This window comes from Camelina sativa, chromosome 6 (assembly GCF_030686135.1).
Source record: "Camelina sativa cultivar CO46 ecotype springtype chromosome 6, ASM3068613v1".
Classification (NCBI taxonomy): domain Eukaryota; kingdom Viridiplantae; phylum Streptophyta; class Magnoliopsida; order Brassicales; family Brassicaceae; genus Camelina; species Camelina sativa.
The window spans coordinates 23,559,292-23,578,940 of NC_141885.1; the positions used below are offsets into that span (position 1 = coordinate 23,559,292).

The 19,649-nt window shown below is 35.4% G+C and overlaps 5 protein-coding genes across 6 annotated transcripts; 3 read left to right on the forward strand and 2 right to left on the reverse strand.

The window, feature by feature from the left end:
* Positions 1–4: 4 nt before the first annotated feature.
* On the reverse strand, positions 5–2,310 carry LOC104792544 (uncharacterized). Its single transcript, XM_010518725.3, has one exon. It carries the CDS (start codon positions 1,727–1,729, stop codon positions 245–247), a length of 1,485 nt encoding a protein of 494 aa, XP_010517027.2. The 5' UTR covers positions 1,730–2,310; the 3' UTR covers positions 5–244.
* A 3,158-nt stretch (positions 2,311–5,468) lies between these two features.
* Positions 5,469–6,557, forward strand: LOC104792545 (RING-H2 finger protein ATL33). Its single transcript, XM_010518726.3, has one exon. The coding sequence runs from the start codon at positions 5,717–5,719 to the stop codon at positions 6,434–6,436; it is 720 nt and encodes a 239-aa protein (XP_010517028.1). The 5' UTR covers positions 5,469–5,716; the 3' UTR covers positions 6,437–6,557.
* Positions 6,558–6,687: 130 nt separating this feature from the next.
* Positions 6,688–8,982, forward strand: LOC104792546 (beta-glucuronosyltransferase GlcAT14C). 2 transcript variants are annotated; one of them, XR_015559817.1, is made up of 4 exons: positions 6,688–7,365; positions 7,983–8,077; positions 8,169–8,284; positions 8,378–8,982. XR_015559817.1 is itself a non-coding variant. In XM_010518727.3 (4 exons), exons 1-4 carry the CDS (start codon positions 6,858–6,860, stop codon positions 8,836–8,838), a joined length of 1,161 nt encoding a protein of 386 aa, XP_010517029.1. In that variant the 5' UTR covers positions 6,694–6,857; the 3' UTR covers positions 8,839–8,982. The 2 variants fall into 2 exon arrangements, 1 of the variants encoding a protein (XP_010517029.1); XM_010518727.3 differs by having other exon boundaries at positions 6,694–7,365; positions 7,983–8,058.
* A 1,374-nt stretch (positions 8,983–10,356) lies between these two features.
* LOC104792548 (dof zinc finger protein DOF2.4) lies at positions 10,357–12,175 on the forward strand. Its single transcript, XM_010518728.2, has 2 exons — positions 10,357–10,645; positions 10,957–12,175. Exons 1-2 carry the CDS (start codon positions 10,595–10,597, stop codon positions 11,878–11,880), a joined length of 975 nt encoding a protein of 324 aa, XP_010517030.1. The 5' UTR covers positions 10,357–10,594; the 3' UTR covers positions 11,881–12,175.
* A 4,740-nt stretch (positions 12,176–16,915) lies between these two features.
* On the reverse strand, positions 16,916–18,420 carry LOC104792549 (large ribosomal subunit protein eL36y). The gene is made up of 4 exons (XM_010518729.3): positions 18,336–18,420; positions 18,127–18,235; positions 17,336–17,535; positions 16,916–17,145 (listed from the first exon to the last, which is right to left on the reverse strand). Exons 2-4 carry the CDS (start codon positions 18,226–18,228, stop codon positions 17,109–17,111), a joined length of 339 nt encoding a protein of 112 aa, XP_010517031.2. The 5' UTR covers positions 18,229–18,235; positions 18,336–18,420; the 3' UTR covers positions 16,916–17,108.
* Between the last annotated feature and the right edge of the window lie 1,229 nt (positions 18,421–19,649).

Sequence of the window (19,649 nt, forward strand, 5' to 3'; positions counted from 1 at the left end):
AAGCTTTTAATGTGGTAAATTAGTAATATCCTAAATCATGACAAATATTCTTTCTTTGTACTGTACAAACACAAATTGAATCAGGGTTGATTCCAACGCATCGTACACACAGATTGCAATGAGATTAAAAAATCCTATTAAAACAGTGAAAACGCCTATATATGATGAGTGGCCAATATCAATGAGAGATGTCTCCTATAATAAGCTTTTACAAACAAAGGAAACTTGACAGATGCTTCTCTTTTTATGTCAGCATCAGATCGTTTCCACTGAGATGAGGACGGAGACACACCCGCACCTCATGCTCTTCCGGGCCAGCTCTTAGTTTCGGAACAAGTATCTCAAGAACTGATCCAGGTCCATCATAATACGCTTCAATGTTTGCATCTTCTGGGATCCGGGTTGATAACTGGATCTCTCTGACAAATTCTCCTGGTGGGCAGTGCTCAGAGGCTGGATCAGTCAACTTGAATGTTCTATCATGTCTCTTTATAAAAGGTACACGCGATGTGCTGATGCATGAAACTTTTATGATTCCGTGTGCGAGAGTGTTCCTCCACGAGACTTTAACGCTGTTTAAATCAACAAAAGGAAGGCTGATTATGATCAAGTAGCCTTCTTCATCCTCGTAGATCGTTTTTGCAGCAGTAACAGGTCCATAAACGTTTTTCATGGCTCCACTAAACTCGTTTGACCAATTTGGTAGCTCGTTCTGGTGAGATTCGATAACAGGAGGTATCGGGTTCACGGTTAAGCAACATTCCTCCTCATGGATCCCATTTGAGAACAAGTCCTTCCTCTTCTTGTGGCTTGAGGGAGATAGATCAGTTGCTTCACCATTTGAATGGTTGGATGGTTGAGTTGAGAGATTGAGCCCCGATCCATTGAGTAATTTCTTAGAGTGGCTTGCAGAAGGATTCTTCAAAGACGGTGTAGGCCTCTCGAGCTCAAAGTCAGTGTTGGGAAGGTTTCTCCACGAACCAAAGTCACTAGCTTCAGGTGGAATGGTAAAATTCAAATCACGACCCGTAAGCTCCATCCACCTTTTCCTCTCTTCCTCATCAAGACACGTGAGGTTTGGCAAAGGAACAAGCTCAATCCCGTGAACACACTGCGGATTTGACAAACCTCTGTAGTGCTTCCTCTGCATTCTATGAGACCTTACAAAACCTTTGTCAACACTAAATGGAAACAAACGATCCCCTTGTCTCGAATGCCCGTTCATGTAACTCCTCAACTGCATCTTCCCAAGCGCATTCTCAGGTCTTTCCTTAAAAACCCACATATACATGTTCTCCATATCATGCTGAACTAGAAACACATCAAGCTTCAAATCTGACTTGTCAAAACCAGAGATCCCATTGCTATCCCTGACTATCTTCGCCTTTGACTTCTCGTTTAACGCAGGCTTGAAGTAGAAACTGAAGAAAAACCAGGCACCCCATACACTATCAACCCGCTTTGCGCATTTCCTCCCAACCTTAGGCACAACACTCATATAGTTCTCAGTCTCATAAGCCTGTGAACCTAACCCAACATCCAAAATGTCACAAGAATCCAAGTTCCAAGGCTGAGGAGGAGGACTTCGCTCAGCTGAGAGTGGCAAATTGATATCAGGAGGACCAGAGAGAAGAGATTGCCTGTTATTATTCATCTCCAAATCAAGCTCCTCATGAGAAGAAGCACTAGAATCCATAGACAAGAGAGTCGAAGGATGATGATTCTCCATTGTGTCAAAGACGTTAAACAAAAGTATCTTACCTTTTTCAACTCACACCAGAGACAAATCTCATAACCCCAATAACAATAACAACACTTGAAATTCTCATCTTCCTCTCCCAAAGACAAACACTTTCTAAAAAAAGGAACCAAACTACTTACATATATACTTAGACCTCCTTATCTCAATCGAACTCTAAAACACCTAAATTCCCAATCTTTCAGCTGTAACTCCAATGGGATGGAAGTAAAACCCTAATCGTGTTATCCTATAACAGGAAGCTCCCTAGTCTTCTAAGATACTGATGAATCGCCACAAACCACCAACAAAACGGAAACTTTGAAGAAGAGATGCAAAAAGGAGTTTTTTTTGTTCCCCTTGTGGAATAAATACAGATAAACATAGAAAGAGGATGAAGCTAAGATGAGCACGATGCAGATGGTATCGTCATCATCATCGCCAACACAACAAAATCTTGATTTTTCTTCTTCTTGCTCTTTGCTTTTTTTTTTTTTCGAGAGAGAGAGGAAGATACGGACCCGACGGAAGTAAACGCCCGCCCTGGATGGCACCGTGGAGACTTTCCTCCGTTACTTAACGGTGACTATGATTAGTTTATTGATATACATTGAACCTCTATAAATTAATACTCGATAAATTAATAACCTCTATAAATTAATAAATTCCTCTAGTCTTAAATTGAGACTAGGCCTGGGCATAAAAACCATATCCGAATACCCAACTCGGAACCCGACCTGAAAAACCGGGTTCATGTTGGGTACGGGTTTGCCTATAAAATCTTATTAGGCTCTATTTTCTAATATCCGTGGGTTCGGGTTAGCGTCGAATAATATCCGGTACTCGTTTGAGTACACATTAAACCCGAACATATAAACATATTTATAATATTTATCATTAATATAATGCAATTACTCCAAAATTATGATTAGAATTTTGAATATTTCATTTAGTTTTATACCTAAATATCAAAAATAATCAAAATATCTAAAATATTTTGTTATATAAGTCAAAATTTAACTAAATTTATTTAAATTTAGTTCTATTTTTTCGGGTACCCGGTAGTTCGGATACTAATCGGGTTCTAAAATTTGTAACCTAAACCGACCCGAATTCGATAGTACCCAAACCGAACCGAACCCATATATCTAAAAATACCCAATGGGTTCTATTTTTCTAAACCTGTTTACCCGAACCCGAATGGGTAATATCCGAACCCGAACGGATTACCCGAATGCCCGGCCCTAGTTGGGACTAGTGTAATTTTGGACACTATTCGATAAAATAATAAATTAATAACTTTTCTAAAATTCTCATATAAAAATATGGTCCTATCAATATCATAAATTAATAATCAAATAAACTAGTATATATATATATATATCTAAGAAAATCTAATGAAATATGAATCTATTGTTATTTGTTTGTTCTTGAATTTGCATTTTTGTTGGAAAACATCTTTAATCTTTCTGACTGCATCAAAAACTTATGGTGTTGTCTTCTCAAATCGCATCTAAAAATTGTAGAGAGTTATTGACGCGATAATTGCTTCCTTACTTGTAACTGGATCTAAAGGTACCGTCATATCTTCTTCAACTTCATCATCACTTTGAAAAATAGTAGCAGCAATTTCTTCTAAACTCTGAATTTCTGATAAAAAATTCTATTTATAAATTAATATTTTATTAATTTATCGATAAATTAATAATTATTAATTTATTGATAAATTAAAACGTTCATAAATTAATAAAATTTTATGGTTCCGACTTTATTAATTTATAGAGGTTCTACTGTATATACTTTGGTTTGTTTTTATGATTACACGCCGTCAACTATGTACAGTTTAGTTCTAATTTTTTTTTTCTTTTTTTTTAAGAAATTTTAAAAAATATATTTGGTGATAAGAAGGATATAAATTATTTTTTGGTTTTCAAACCAACGTTGGTAAATAAAAGAAGCACAACATACACTAATACATCGTAGTCTAAATTGTCTTTATCTTTGTGGTCTTTATATGTTCTAACCTTTTTCTCCATCAAACAAAACTTCATGAATTTGATATTATGGACTTTTTTTTTGCCTTGTATAGAAAAGGTTAATCCATGTGATTTTTAATTGGGTCATACCAAAACTTGATTTATTTTTCTTTTAACGATTCTAATATGCTCCAATCAATCATTAAACAAATTATGAAAAACAATAAAAGAAAATTATCTAATGATTTATATTGATCCTTTTTTTTAAGTAGAAATCTATATTTAAGAATTAGGATCAAATTATGGGCAAAGATCTTGACTTTCTTTAGTTTCAAAATTGATATCATAATCTTTATAACAAAATAATTATAATTATAATAATAGCTAACAACTCATTTAAATCATGAATTTTCAAATGTAGGCTATTTAAACTATGAAATTTAAATTTAGGTCAATTAAACCATGAACATTGGCGAAGCCCATTTAAAACATCAACTTTTATTGACATAAACTTTTTAGACATCAAACCAAACTGGATTTGATATTAAGTATCTTGCGTCATATCCTCTCGAACCTCTCTACCAAGGATTTGGTTTGCACTAGCGTTTTGTCTAAGCGATGGAGATATTTTGGAAACATGTTCGTGCATTGGACCTGGACTCCAGTAACTTCCCTGATTATTGGGATTTGGAGTACTTTTTGTTACCTTTATGGAAGAATCTAACCAAAATGTCAATTTGAAGAGATTCAAGTGGGTTTACGACGCTGCTGAGGCTGAAGAGCATTGTGACCCTGAGGTTGAAATTTATGCTCCCCAAACTCAAGTATATAAGTATCATCAATTACCAATTTGAAAGCTTCATAGTTCATAATATTGGTCCTTATGCAAATGTGAACATTGATCTTAACTTTATTGTGGAAGAGTATGATGATGATGATATTATGATATGTGGTTTTTTTACTGCCATATCCATAGTCCGTGAAATGACAATCTCTGCTCAAACGCTAGAGGTATGCATCAAGCTTTATTCATTGATCAATAACACAACTTTCTTAATTATGACATTTTTCTTTTTCCATATACAGAGGATTGCTGATTATTACATAGGATCCGCTACCTCAGTTCTTTAATTTGACTTGCTTGCATGCTTCGTTGCCTAAGTATTTTTTGGGAAATATTTGCAACGTTTCTTGGTTACTGCCCGAATCTGAACTCACTTGACTTGTTGTGCAGTGCATCATTTCCTTTGCTTTTGTAAAATTATATTTTGAGATTCATTTCCAACAATGAAGAACTAATTTTTCCTTGGTGTTGTTGTATCATCAGGAATTCGACGGCCTTTTAGAGACAAAGAAAATTAAACACTCATTTGTTACTCAGTGTTTCAAGTCATTCCTCAAGTTTGTTCTATTGAATATTTTGACAAGTACAAACATGTAAAAAGTAAAACCCATAAAATCCATCATCGCTATACTCCACTACACCTCAAAGAAGTGGTCTATTATTAGCTTATATATATAACCAAAACCAAAGAGTCATAGATAGAGAGATATATAAAGGTTAGAAATAAAATAATAAATAATTTTGGTGGCACCGACAAACCACCAAATGTCCAACCACTACTGCCATGTAACCATCATAACAAAACACCGAAGAAGATCCTTCGTCATCTTTATCACTGTATTAAAAAAAAAAAAAAACGAAATACATCTACTAGAATCATAATAAAGACACGCTATCAAAATTAAATAAACCAATGAAAGAGATTTATTACTTTGTTATGTAAGCGTAAATAAAATAGTTACGAAAGTGATTGTTGTATACGAGATTAGCAAATTAATACAACCGCTATTTAATTTTGTTGTTACAAATAAAATTATTTAATTTTGACCTTTCGCCAAAGAAAAAAAAGAAAAAACCAAACTTAGCTAGTAATAAGAAAGCACTATCCATTATTATTATTATCACTCGTCCCCCACCACATTTCATATTCACATAATTATGTTCAATAATTCAACAACAACCTTCGGCTCGGACTCCGGCAACGGCGCCGTCGTCCCAAATCCCGACGTTACTGTTCCCAACACCGTCTTTCCCGGCACCACCATCACTACCAACTCAACCTTCATCATCTTCGGACCTCCACCACCGTTCCCAGCTCCTCCACGAAGCATCGACCTCTCTCCTCTCAAACTAATCTTTGCCGTCATCGCAATCGTCGCCGTTCCCGCTTTAGTTTACGCTCTCTTCTTCACCGTCCCCTGCTCTTCTTCCTCCCGACGCAACTCCTCTTCCTCACGCCGCAGCAGCACATCCTCTTCCTCCGACGACGTCACCATCGATATCACCTCGCCGACCACCACCGTAGTAGCTCCTCCTGAATCCGGCGAGAAAGTCAAAAAGGAGAAACATTCGAAGGAGATCGGAAACGAGTGCACGGTTTGTCTCTACGTAATCACCGACGGTGAAAAAATACGGCGGCTTACGTGTGACCACGCTTTCCACGTGGATTGTATTGAAGAGTGGCTTCAAGATCATCCTAATTGTCCCATTTGCCGAGCTGAAGTCCCCGTTAAACAACACACCACCACCGAAACCGCAGCTGCCGCCAACGTTACTACTGTTAACGCGAATCGCAGCGGTGGAAACCGTCGCGTTTCGGCCACTAATAGAGATGACGATTGGCGTCAAGGCTTACCTGATGCTTCTAGTTTAGTTTGAATTTTTATATAAAAAAAATATTATTTATTTCTCGATTTTGCTATTTTCAACATTTTTTTAATAGATATTTTGTAAAACAAATTACGTCAATTTCGAAAAAAATTATGTCCGTTAAATTTTATTTAATTTGGTTGCTTCGTAACTCCGTAAGCAACTCTGTGAGTGTGTGTGTATCTGTGTGAGTGATGTGAAATCTGACGTTGACTCACAGTGAGCTCCTAGATTAATCGGACGGTTATTAATTCATCCACGTCTTCTCTCAATAAAACGACATCGTTTTGGTTTTTCACCAACCGATTTAATATTTTCAAAAATTAAAAAACCAAACTTTCGTCTTCTTCCCGGCGTTACTCTCTCTCTCCACCGTCGGCTCAGATCTAGAGACGGACATGCTCCGGAGAGAAACCTATACGATTAAAACATGAAAAGATCTCACATTACTTCTCCTCGTTCTTATTCTCGACCGGTGGTTACAGTAGTATTCGGCGTTTTACTTTTATTTCTTCTGGGTTTAACACTAACCTCTCGAAAACCATCAGATTCATCCTCCGGTTTAATCCCAAATCGAAGCTTAACCGGAGAATCAAAGCTTCCGAGGTTAGCGTATCTGGTAACGGGGACGAAAGGAGATGGGAATCGTGTGAAGCGGTTGCTCAGAGCGATCCACCATCCGAGAAATTACTATCTTCTTCATTTGGACCTCGAAGCTTCCGATGAAGAGAGGATGGAGATTGCCAAGTATGTGAGATCGGAGAAGAAGAAGTTTGGGAATGTTATGGTTGTTGGTTTAGCTGATTTGGTTACGGAGAAAGGTCCGACGATGTTAGCTAGTACACTTCACGGTGTTGCGATTTTGTTGAAGAAAGCTAAGGATTGGGATTGGTTTATCAATCTTAGTTCTTCTGATTACCCTCTCATGCCTCAAGATGGTAATTTTTTTTTGTTCAATCTTTAACCCAAATATTATAAATCTTTTTGCTTCATGTTTGGTGGTGATAAGTTCATTGGAGATTCAAAGTGAAATTGTTCTTGTTCTGTAATCTAATATCAAATTAGGTATAGATAAATGTTACATTTGTATATAGGAAGTAGGAAAATCATACGAAACAAAAGCCTTGTGTATTTGATTTGGCTCATGGTTTGGTTGGTTGTCTATGTAGACAATGTTGTATTGTATAGGAATCAAGAAAATCTTAATGCTTTTGAATTTGATTGTCCTCTTTAACTTGATTTAACCTCAAACTTCATTTCTCTTGTTTTAAATGCTTACCAGACCACTCATATCTCTTCCCTCTGTTTGATGTGTCCTTCAGTGGAGTCCGATCAGTTGTCTTCTTGCACTATTGACTTGTACAAGAATTTCTCAGACTTATGATGTATATATGTTTGATTTGTTTCTGTGTATCGACTCTAACTAGACTCTGAACACTGGACTTGAATGTAAAACATATGAAGGTGTCTAATTGTGGTTTTGGCTTGGACTTATCGATTCTTGTTTTATAGTTCAGTGATCTTATTGTACTTGTGGCTCTTTTTTTGGTTTCAGATATTTTGCATATTTTCTCATACTTGCCTCGCTACCTAAACTTCATTGAGCACACAAGCAACATCGGTTGGAAAGAGTGAGGGAGCTAATATTATGTATACCTACCCGGAATGTTTGTTTTTTCTTCAGAAACAGATCATTTATGTTGCTTTTTGTGTAACAGCTCTAACTGTAATTTTTTTGCAGGAACCAAAGAGCAAGGCCTATCATTATTGACCCTGGCTTTTACCATTTGAAGAAGTCTGGTGTCTTTTGGGCTAAAGAACGGAGATCTTTGCCTGCTTCATTCAAACTTTTCATGGGTAAAAAAAAAACACACTTAAATCTCATTTCATCTCCACTCTTATCCTAAGCGTATGATTGCCTCATTTTGTGGATGAATCTTGTTCTACTAGGTTCAACCAGCGTAGCTTTAACAAGACCATTCCTCGAGTTCTGCATTTGGGGATGGGACAATCTCCCAAGAACGTTATTGATGTACTATACAAACTTCCTCTTGTCATCCGAAGGCTATTTTCAGACAGTTGTGTGCAACAACAAAGATTATCAGAACACAACTGTTAACCACGACCTGCATTACACAAACTGGGATCCGCTTCTCCAACAGCGCGCCTTGAATCTAACGGTTGAGAATTTCTTGGATATGGTCCAAAGCGGGGCTCCATTCGCAAGGCAGTTTCAAGAGGATGATCTCGTACTCGATAAGATCGACACCGAACTGTTGGGTCAAACAGACGATGGATTGGGGTTGAAGACTCTTGAAGTTGTTAAGCCAACAGTGAGTTGGAAGAGGTTTGAGAAGCTCATGGTTAGGCTTCTAGACCATGAGAATTTCAGGGCTAAGCAATGTAAATAGTTTCTTTTTGTGTTGCCTAATAACTCTTGATTATTGATATTATTATTCCAATCATTAATTGTGTTACCTACACTTCTTTTAGACTACACTGTACAATATTGTACAAGTTTCTACACATTACCAAATTATAGTTTGTTTGTGACATAGCTCCTCTAATTGGTAAAGCTGCAAAAGTAATAAAGTTGTAGAAAATAAAATACGTGGAACGGAAATAACAATGCGAAAAGAAGAAACAACTTGACTATACTATTGACTGAAGATATACATTATGTGCATATTTGTAAACTTGGAGAATGATTGCACATACGACTATACGAGTACGAAATATAAATGGTAACAGTTTGCTGGTTGCTTAAACTTGAATTGATAATAATTGTGGAACTGCATAACCATATCCTTTTTTTTTTTTTTTTGAACGAAAACATAACCATATCCTAATTTACAAAATTGAGAGCCATTACTTACCAAACACACAAAATTTGTTTTGTTTGCCGTTTTGTAGTTAGCCGTTTTTAGTTTACGAGGTGATCCATATATCATACTATAGATGACAGATCAAATCTATCGAAATGTGTGGAGAATGTTTTCGTGGTAAGTAAAACTTACAAAAGAAACCTCGGAAAATGGTCCCAAGGCTCAGTGTTTTAGAGTCACGCGGTTCGAGGGAGCGTGATGATCAATAACATCTACGAGAAGATATTGCCATGCAGAGGAAAAAAGCAGAGAGAGCGAGAGAGAGAGAGGGGGAACATGATGGACCGGTCGCGATGCTTCGGCTGTCGTCCAACGACCAAAGCACCCATTTTAACCCACTTTTCCTATTTTCAATCTCTTTTTCATTTCTTTTGTTTTTCAAATTATTAGAATAAATCATTATATGATCAACGATCCTATTATAATCATTATGCTAACACCTTGGAATTCGGTCTACATAACACCTTTGTCTCCTAAATTCACTCCATATATTATACTCGGATCAATCTACACAGAAATCAACTATATATCATCACTATTTACCAGATAAAATTCGATTCTTTTAGTTGAATCTAAAAACATAAATTAAAGTAACACATTGTGGTCATTTTTCTAAGGGACAAGGGTTAACTTTTTTACATAAGGACTTCATCCAGTTTGATTACGTCGGTAACTGAATTGTTTTCTAACTAATTAACAAATTAATAATTTTCATCTTGGATTCATAACAAATTAACAACAATTGTGAAAGCTTATGTATTAAGACAATATAAGCTTATGACCGGTGTATGGATTCATCACAAGGCACAAAATAAAAGCTTATGTATTAAGAACATATACTTACATATATATGAAATGAAACTAGTGATAGGAAATTTTAAACCCTAACTAAAGCAAGAAAACAAAAAGAATCATGTCAGTCCCACCCCATATGGAACACAAACCCTAATAATTACATATATGACAATTATCTTCTTACATCTCCATACAACATTATTATATATATATATATATATATATTGACATAGATATATATAAAGGTTCACCCACTTTAAATTTTAGCCATCTTCATTCTCACACTCAACATTCCTTTCTCTCTCTTTCTCCCTTCATTCTCATTCTCTCTCGGCTTTGTTTTCTCTTTGATCTGATTCCTCTATTCTATTTCTAATCCATCACCCACCACGGAAAAGAGAAGAGGAAAAAAGAAAAAAGAAAAAAAAAACCTTACTTTAAGAATTTTGAAGAATAAAATCAAAAGAGAAAAACAAAGAGAATAACAATGGTTTTCTCCTCCATCCAAGCTTATCTTGATTCATCCAACTGGCAACAAGTAAGTGATTTACTATTCCATATATACACTTCTCATATAGGACACATTAAAAAACTTATTGCTTAGCAATTACATGTTCTAAATCTGGAATCAAAACCAAAAATAGAAATCTTAATTCAAAGCTACACAAAAAAATTCTTCTTGCTTTGCAATTGGCATGATTTGAGTTTGGAATCAAACTCAAAGAAAGTACTGATATTAATTTAAAGCAAGAAAAAGAAAAGACAGAAAAGTTCTTCTTGCTTAGCATGTTCTTGAATATTCTTGTTCAATTTCAATAATTCCTCATCCTTTTTATTTTGTAACTTTAGGCTCCTCCGAGCAATTACAATCAGGACGGTGCAGGAGCCTCAGCAACGGGAGGTCATGTTTTTCGTCCTCAGATGCAGCAGCAACAACAGCAGCCGCAGTCTAATGGGAGCGGGGGAGGAGGCTGCGGCTCAATCCGAGCCGGATCGATGGTGGATAGAGCAAGACAAGCAAACGTAGCCTTACCCGAAGCGGCACTGAAATGTCCAAGATGCGAATCCACCAACACCAAGTTCTGCTACTTCAACAACTACAGCCTCACTCAGCCACGCCACTTCTGCAAGACCTGCCGGAGATACTGGACACGTGGCGGTGCTCTCCGCAACGTCCCCGTAGGCGGTGGCTGCCGAAGAAACAGGCGTTCTAAAAGCAGCAGCAACAACAACAATAACAGCACCGCTACTAGCAACAACAACAGCTTCTCCTCCGGGAATGCATCCACCATCAGCTCGATTCTCTCTTCTCACTATGGAGGAAACCAAGAGAGTATCTTAAGCCAGATTTTGTCTCCGGGTAGGCTAATGAATCCTACTTATAATCATCTCGGAGATCTCACTAATAATACAAAAACAGACAACAACATGAGCTTGTTGAACTATGGAGGATTGAGTCAAGACTTGAGGTCAATCCATATGGGAACATCTGGTGGCTCGCTTATGAGCTGTGTTGATGAGTGGAGATCGACGTCTCATCATCAGCAGCCGAGTTTGGGAGGTGGAAACTTGGACGATTCCTCTAATCCTAATCCATCCTCAAATGGGTTTTACCCTTTTGAGTCGCCGAGGATAACCTCAGCCTCGATCTCTTCTGCTTTGGCATCGCAATTTTCTTCGGTTAAAGTTGAAGATAATCCTTACAAATGGGTTAATGTCAATGGTAATTGCTCTTCCTGGACTGATCTTTCCGCTTTCGGCTCTTCTCGTTGAGTTCAACCACACACACACACAAAAAAAGAGGAAACCTGAGGGTATACTTTGGTGCAAAAAAAGAAAACCTAGTTACTAGTTATTAGGTTAGTTTTGTCTTATTTTAATTTGCGTTTTTGTTTAGTTAATGCTGTTTACAACTTTCCGGTGTTCTCTATCTAATGTTGTTAAGCTATTGGATGTTTTTGAGACTGTTCCTTTGTTATCTTTCGAGTTTCACTACTATGAATGTATTAGAGAGATTTATCTCTCGATCTTAGTTATTGAAATTCCGACAAGTTCATTTAATTTTTCACTAGTTTTGTCTTATACCGTTAATATTATTTTATCTGAGGAGTGCTTGATGTTAATAATTAGTTAATTGCTAGTACTTAATTTTGTAGTGTCTAGTAAAATTTATGTTGTTTTAAATTTATAATCTAGTTTGAAACTGCCTAACTGGCTCGTTAATATTTGAGTAGTTCATAGTTGTTGACAAAAAAAAATCTAGCTTCAAACTGATTGACTTCTTTTTTGCAACTTAGCTTTTATATCAGTATAGAGCGCTTAACCTCTCCATAAACATCACAAAATGGTAGTTAACTATATTTGATTCTGCAAGCTCTCACCATTACTCTTTGTACATATGCAGCTCCTCTTATCATCTTAGTAGAGGTATAAATAGTCTCATAGAACTTTTTTTCTTCAAATCTCTACCTCGGGCGGCAGTCACAATTCCCAAAAGCCAAGAATCTAAATCTGATGATCTGATATATATTGGCTGAATCGTAGAGAATTAGAGATCATATATGTACTTTTTCAATTGTAGAAAAATGACTCTTTTAAGAATTACTTTCAATTACTTAATATTTTTTTTATCAGTTTCAACATGTTTTTTTTTCGGGTCTAATGCAAAGATACACTTTACCCAAAAATGCATTGTTTACAAGGATTTTTTCAAAAAAAAATTCGTGATTAAAGCTTTGAATATAATGGAGGAACAAAAGATATGTGAATAGAGACGAAAAAGAGCAACTGATCGTTGGGGTTGGGTTGAATTGACGAAACCAAATTAAAAGCAAGGAATCTTAGGTTTAGTCATTCCAGCATTTTTTTTATTTTCTATGTCAAAAGCAGTTTCTTGCGAATAAGTAGGTTGATTTCAAGGACAAATTAAACAATATTATGATCGAGATGTAGTTGTGTGAAAACAATCAAATCATATTTTATTTGTGTGTTTTTCATATACTGTAATATTTTTGTATTTATAAAGATACACTTTTAGTGGATTTGAAGATGTTCTAACTTAAATTACGTGTTGAAAGCAGTTAGCGAATAACTTTTTTTTTTTTTGTCAATCACATTTTAAATACGTAGGCGATAATATAATCGTAAGATGACGGCCGGATTTTTCTTACATGTGACTATGAAACATTAAGAAGGACAGAAACAGAGAATCAATGTCGGGACAAGAATTTTAATCTTACGTTTGTCAGTTTGACGCGCCTTGGTACGCGTGTTTTGTACACAACTCACTAGGCGACAAAATTACTTTTTTGTCAGTTTGTGTGAGCCACGTCATCCATTTTCACTCTCAAGGCTTGGGGACTCATCATCTCAAGTCTCTCTACTGATTTGGTCATTATTATTAGAGTTTCTTCCCTTATTCCAATGTTCCACTTACTGATTACATTTTTGTTTCTGGTTGTAATTGCATGCGCAAAAGGGTTTGGAAATTTATGGATTACTACAAAATTGAAACTGAAAAAAAAAACAAAAGTGAATACTAGTACTATATTAACTATTGATGTTATAGTCCTTTGAGGAACGTCCTTCATCATCCTTCTCGAAAAGGATAATTCAAAAACGAATAGACAGAAAGATATGTATTATATACACATAATATGTTTGGGTCCTAAAAAAAGGAGGGATTGGTTCACAGTGAAAGAAAGGAATCTAAATTAGATGATTGTGTTCTGCTTTTGCAAGTACCAAGGCTGCTCACCAATATGGAATAAAGCACATTCAAACCTATAAAGCTAGGCCACATAATAAAAACCTGCCCGATCTCCCATAATTTAGCTATATTAAGTTTTAATAATAAGTTACTTACCAAACATAATCATCGACATTGTACGACAAATCCTTTAAATTTCGACTATTTCAATTTAGTATAAAACTCAAATTACCGTACTCATGTCGTAATTTACATTTTAAATTGTAACGGTTCATTTGTAGTCTGAAGTGCCGATCAGAAATATCGATACACTGGTTACTTGAATTTGATCATATCACTCGAATGTAGATTCAAACTTAATTTTACTACAAGCAAGTGAATAAAAGATAAAAATCTGTTCATGAAAGAATAAATTAGTACTATACACATTGATATATAGTTTTGTTTCTTTTCATCAGCTACTCGTCAGTTGATGATTTGAAGTGATAATAGCTAGGCATAATAAATCAAGATAGGCTTCTGTATATGAATGAGCCCCAACATACGCATCGCAGGGCTCAGAAATCCAAGTTAAAATCTTGTCTCCTGATCATGTATGTATTTCCGTGCATGAATATATACAATTATGTACAGGCACATCCATACGAAGGTCTAGGCATATATAGACGACGACCAGCATATTTTTGTACTACTTCTACAGCAGCTTTCACTTTTACAGCATGTGTTTTTTCACATACTTCCGTGGGACTACAAATAAAGAAAATTTATAATTTCTTCTATTTCTTTCCACATACTTATATATACAACAAATACTTTTGAGCATATATATGTCGGAATTTCTAGATGGTAAAGATACAAATTTTATATATAAGCATGTTAAAAATTTCTTGCTGGTTAACGTACAAATTTTATAACTGTTCTTTGTAATCTTAAGACTTATAGGGTCTTATCATGTTCGATACTAGATAGGGTAATAATATGTGGTACAAAAGCGAAGATTTTGGCCAATATAATTGACCGCATAACTTAATGGTAGTATGGTACACTACAATATGGCGTTGATTTTGGCCGAAATAATAAATTAATCGGTCAGGCGTCGCTGGTCTAGAGTCTATACAACCCACTGGCCAGTATAGACCAACTTGTACAGGACTGGTCCCGCTAAGACCGGCCAGACCATGTTGAACGTTTAAAAAAATAATAGAGTTTCTATTGTTTTATGGTTAACCTTAATCTGGTCTGTACACAATCATCCACTAGAACTGAATAGAGTATCTCACAAAAAAAAAAATCTTTTGTGGCACTAAACTTGCTATATCAAGGGGTGTAAATGGTACCCATGGAGATCATAACCATGAAATTTGAGATTCGACAGTTTCTATTTTCCCGAATCTAAGAAAAAAAAACAACTTTTCCATGCTGCATTTGCAAGTAACAAAATATCAAAACTTCATTTTTTAGTTGGTGGTTGCCGCGCTTTGTAATGGAGATAAATATATTTTATGCTTTAATTTGTAGATAAGGGTATTATGGCAGCTTGGAAAATAGCATCTGTAATATGGAAATGCCACAAGTTTCCAGTAGATATTGTATAATTTAAATTGGAACATGGACTTTTCTTTTTGTACGTAACAAAAAAAACTATGGGCCTTTTCAATTTTGGGAACCAAAAGATTTTAAATTACATTAAACTAGCTCATTCTCTACCACCGGTTTTGATCATATGACCTGATCAGTTATAAGTTCACATTTAAGCCAAATTGTAATCGATCATATTATTTGGTATCAGCTTGAAAGTATCAATCAATTCTCTTAAATATTTGCGTCAATCCAAGTTGCATCACATATGATCACATATAAATCGAAAAATACTTAAGATATGTGCATAAATAAAATACAAAAGGATCTAGAGTCTCTATCATCTTTTAGGCTTTGGAAATTGATCGATATAATTATAAGGATCATACATGTGGATAAAGTAGTGAAGGGATTATAATCTTTTAGTAGTATTGCCTTGTCACGTTTCTTCCTCATGTTGTCATCAACCACACACGTTCTTCATTTTAAGACCAGAGATTCCTTATTAGCTATACACTTTATGAAAAGTACACAAGCGTACATCTATACTTATATAACCGTGTATGCATAATATATATATATATATATTAATGTAACGTTGGACCATGTAAATCCGAGTTTATACCCGTTTACAACTTTATAACCTTTTTATATATATATTATTTGTCGGATGTGTATAGTGAATTAAACCCGAAGACAGAACGCTAACAAAAGGTTGCAACATGTGTGCTGATAAATGGATGGAATCTAAAACGATGTTTTCATAAATTTCGAACCACTTCTGAAAGTTCCTAACAATTTCGAAAACTACTCTCAGTAAATTGTGAAACTCACCTAACGATTTCAGAAGCTCTCAACGGACAACAGCTTCTGCAAACTCCTAGCTAACCACCTCAAAAAGCTAGCAATGACTATTGGAAGTTTCCAACGGATTTCCCAAAGCGAAGGAAGTTGATGAGGATTTTGTTCCTTAAAACATATGAGATGTTAGTTTTTTTCATATGATTGAGTGGGATAAGGACACATGCACACGGATCGTAGTCTACAAGAATTAGAATTTAATAGCACCTTGTAAAAAAAAAAAAATCGATACATCATCAGAAGCCATATGAAATTACGAAAGATATAGCAAAACTCCTAGAGATACATATTTTTGCAACTTCAACAAGGTTGCTATCCAAAATATCCTAAGGAAAACAACAAAAATACGATTTTGGGAGACTTACAGTTCGCCGACTCATTACGTATCATATACATTGTTGTCTAAAATCTAAATCATGAGACCTCGCGTACGCATTACTTACATACTTACGATTGTCTACACTAGAACAAGGCCTTGAGATAACTAAGGCGCATCCTGACATTTGTATTGTTCAGTAAAAAGTTTGGTTAGCTCCTTTTTTATGGCAAATTCAATAGACGCCCAAATAAGTTATTTTTATAGTTCGTTGTAACAAAAGAAATATTCTTGGTTGTTAATGTTATTGTGGAGTGTAGACTATACGGTTTATTGAGATTGCATTGGTAAAACAGAGCAATAGCATAAAAGTAATAGTAAGTTTAATAAGCTTCAACATAAAAACGGAACAGAGTGAAACAAGATTAATCCACATCCCTAACAAAGCACAACACATGAACGCTTTTTGGGCATACAGAAGCCAAAACTTGAGTTCCAAAAGAAACAAATATCCCATAACACAGAAGCCTAAGAAGTTTACTTCTTCTTCTCGGTAACACCACCACCACCAGACCTGCGAGTATTCAGACAAACAAAAGTCAGTTTGATTCAATTGCTAGAATATGATTCAACACTCTGTTTCATAAAGAGAAGCAATACAAAAGACAATGTGTGCAAATTGATGAACAATCTTGCGAAATGAATTGAGCTATGTGAAAATGAAACTCTAGGGATATCAAAATACATGGGATTCTTATACATACCTCAGCTTACGGAGAACACCAGACATCTCCTCTCTCTTTCGCTTGGCTCTCTTGTGGGTACCCAACTTCCTCTTAGCAACCTTAAGAGCACGCTTGTCTTTGCCAACCTTAAGAAGCTCAGTGATTCTCTTCTCATAAGGAGCAAATCCAGCTACTTCCCTGATCAGTGATCTGATGAATAATGTCCTCTTGCTCGTTTTCTATAACAAACACAACAAATCCAAACAAAAAAACAAACATCAACACAAATCTATTGAGAAATGAAAACCAGAGAAAGTAAAATGAAAATCTTGTGAAACTAGAAAACCAAAAACTAACTAACAGTGTCCTCATTGCTCAAAACAACACACCATTTCTCAGCTCAAAACTCAACATTTCCGGTTAAAAACTAAAGAATCGAATCAAAAGTAAACACTATGTGACCCATGTCTAAGCCTACCTCTGTAAATACCACAAATCGAGCTAAAACCATAGACCCACGAAAGCAAAGCAATGAACTTTGTAATCAGAACAAAACACTTAAGAAATGAATCCCAGAGAGAGTAAAATGTGAAACTAGAGAACCAGAAACTAACTAACAGTGTCGCCATTGCTCAAAACAACATCATTTCTCAGCTCAAAACTCAACATTTCCAGTAAAACTATGTATACTACAGATCATTAAACAACATGTGACCCATCTCTAAGCTTATCACGGTTGATACAACACATCCAGCTAAAACAATAGACCCACAAAAGCAATATCTAAAAAGCAATGAACTTTGTAATCAGACGAGGAGTTAGATTGATACCCCTTTGCGAGAATTGGGACGGGGAGCTAGCTCACGTCTGGTGACGACATGTCCTTTGTTCAATCCAACGAACAAACCGGTCTTCACTGCTGGAGTTGTCATCTTTTACCTGCAATAAACTCAGAGAGACTAGATTCAGAAACCGAATATGAAAATCTTAAAACAATGATAACGAAGAAGAAGAGAGAGTTTGAATCAGAGTCCCAAACCTGCAATGGAGGAGAAGCAGCCGCTGCAAAACAACGAAACTTTGGAGAAAAAGAAAGCAGTTTTATATATACTGCGACAAATGGGAAACCCTAAGTTTTCAACTAATTGGGCCTATTTTGCTATCAAATGGGCTTTTTAGATTGAGCCTATTCAAACTTAATATTAGTAGAACCTATTTATATTTATCACAGGCCCAACACTCATAGTTGTGTTGTTCGCGCAATGTAGACGTCCGTTTTTATATGTGAACACGTCTATTTGTAAAACTTAGTGATAAAAATTCAGGTCTAATAAGTAATAATTATATCAACTGAAGCTTTGGTTTTGATTTTGAATTTTCAATTGCAGCAGCATCCAACGTAAGAATCCCATCAAGACATCACAGCTAATGCTATGCAAATAGACTTTATCATCATCATCATTACCAAGCATCTCTTTTGTGTGAATAATCATGGATGATCATCAACGTCTACACATCCACATTGAAAACTTAAATGGAAATAAGATCATTGTTCCATTGTTATAGTCAGTTTTCACTATTCACAACGATATCTTCATCTTATTTGTTTCACAAACTTTGCAAGTTTGTTTGTATGGTCGTATGGATATGCATTTGCTTCTCATATGTATGCATTATTTGTTTGGATGACAAATAAAGGTTATTTCGTGAGTACATTTGCCATACGATATATATATATATATATATATCGTGTATATTTATGATTACAAATAAATTAATTAACATAAGTGTAAACTAAAAACATAATGAAGCAAGAATGATAGGTGGCTAGATTCAGATTCAGATAGTTATGGACTTATGGTTCCATTTCCGTTCAATAATCAATACTATTGTTATATTTTATAAGAAGAGCTGCGGAAAATACTCGATCTCATGATTAATCTAGATTTCGATATAAAATGTGATGGAAAACTGTTCAAAGGGAATAAGATAATTACATTTTCGTGTGAAATTAAGAGTCTATGAAATTTAATTGAAATCTCTTTTTCACATCTTCTTTTTTTTTTGTCGTTGTTCAGTAAGATACCATAACGCTTCATTCAAGCTGCAATCAGATTAAAAATTAATGGTCAATTAATTAACAAATTAGGAGACAGGTCAACAAAACCGAAAGCCACATAAAAAAAAAAAAAAAGAAAGAGAGTAACATAGACGAAACGAACATAACGGCAACAAAAGAAAGAAATAAAAAAATATTGAGAAAAAAAATAAAGATTTTGAAGATCCATAAGAAAAAGGAAGAAGCTTAACGAGTTTCCGTGTAGCCTTTATTAGTAAATAGCGTTGGATGTTC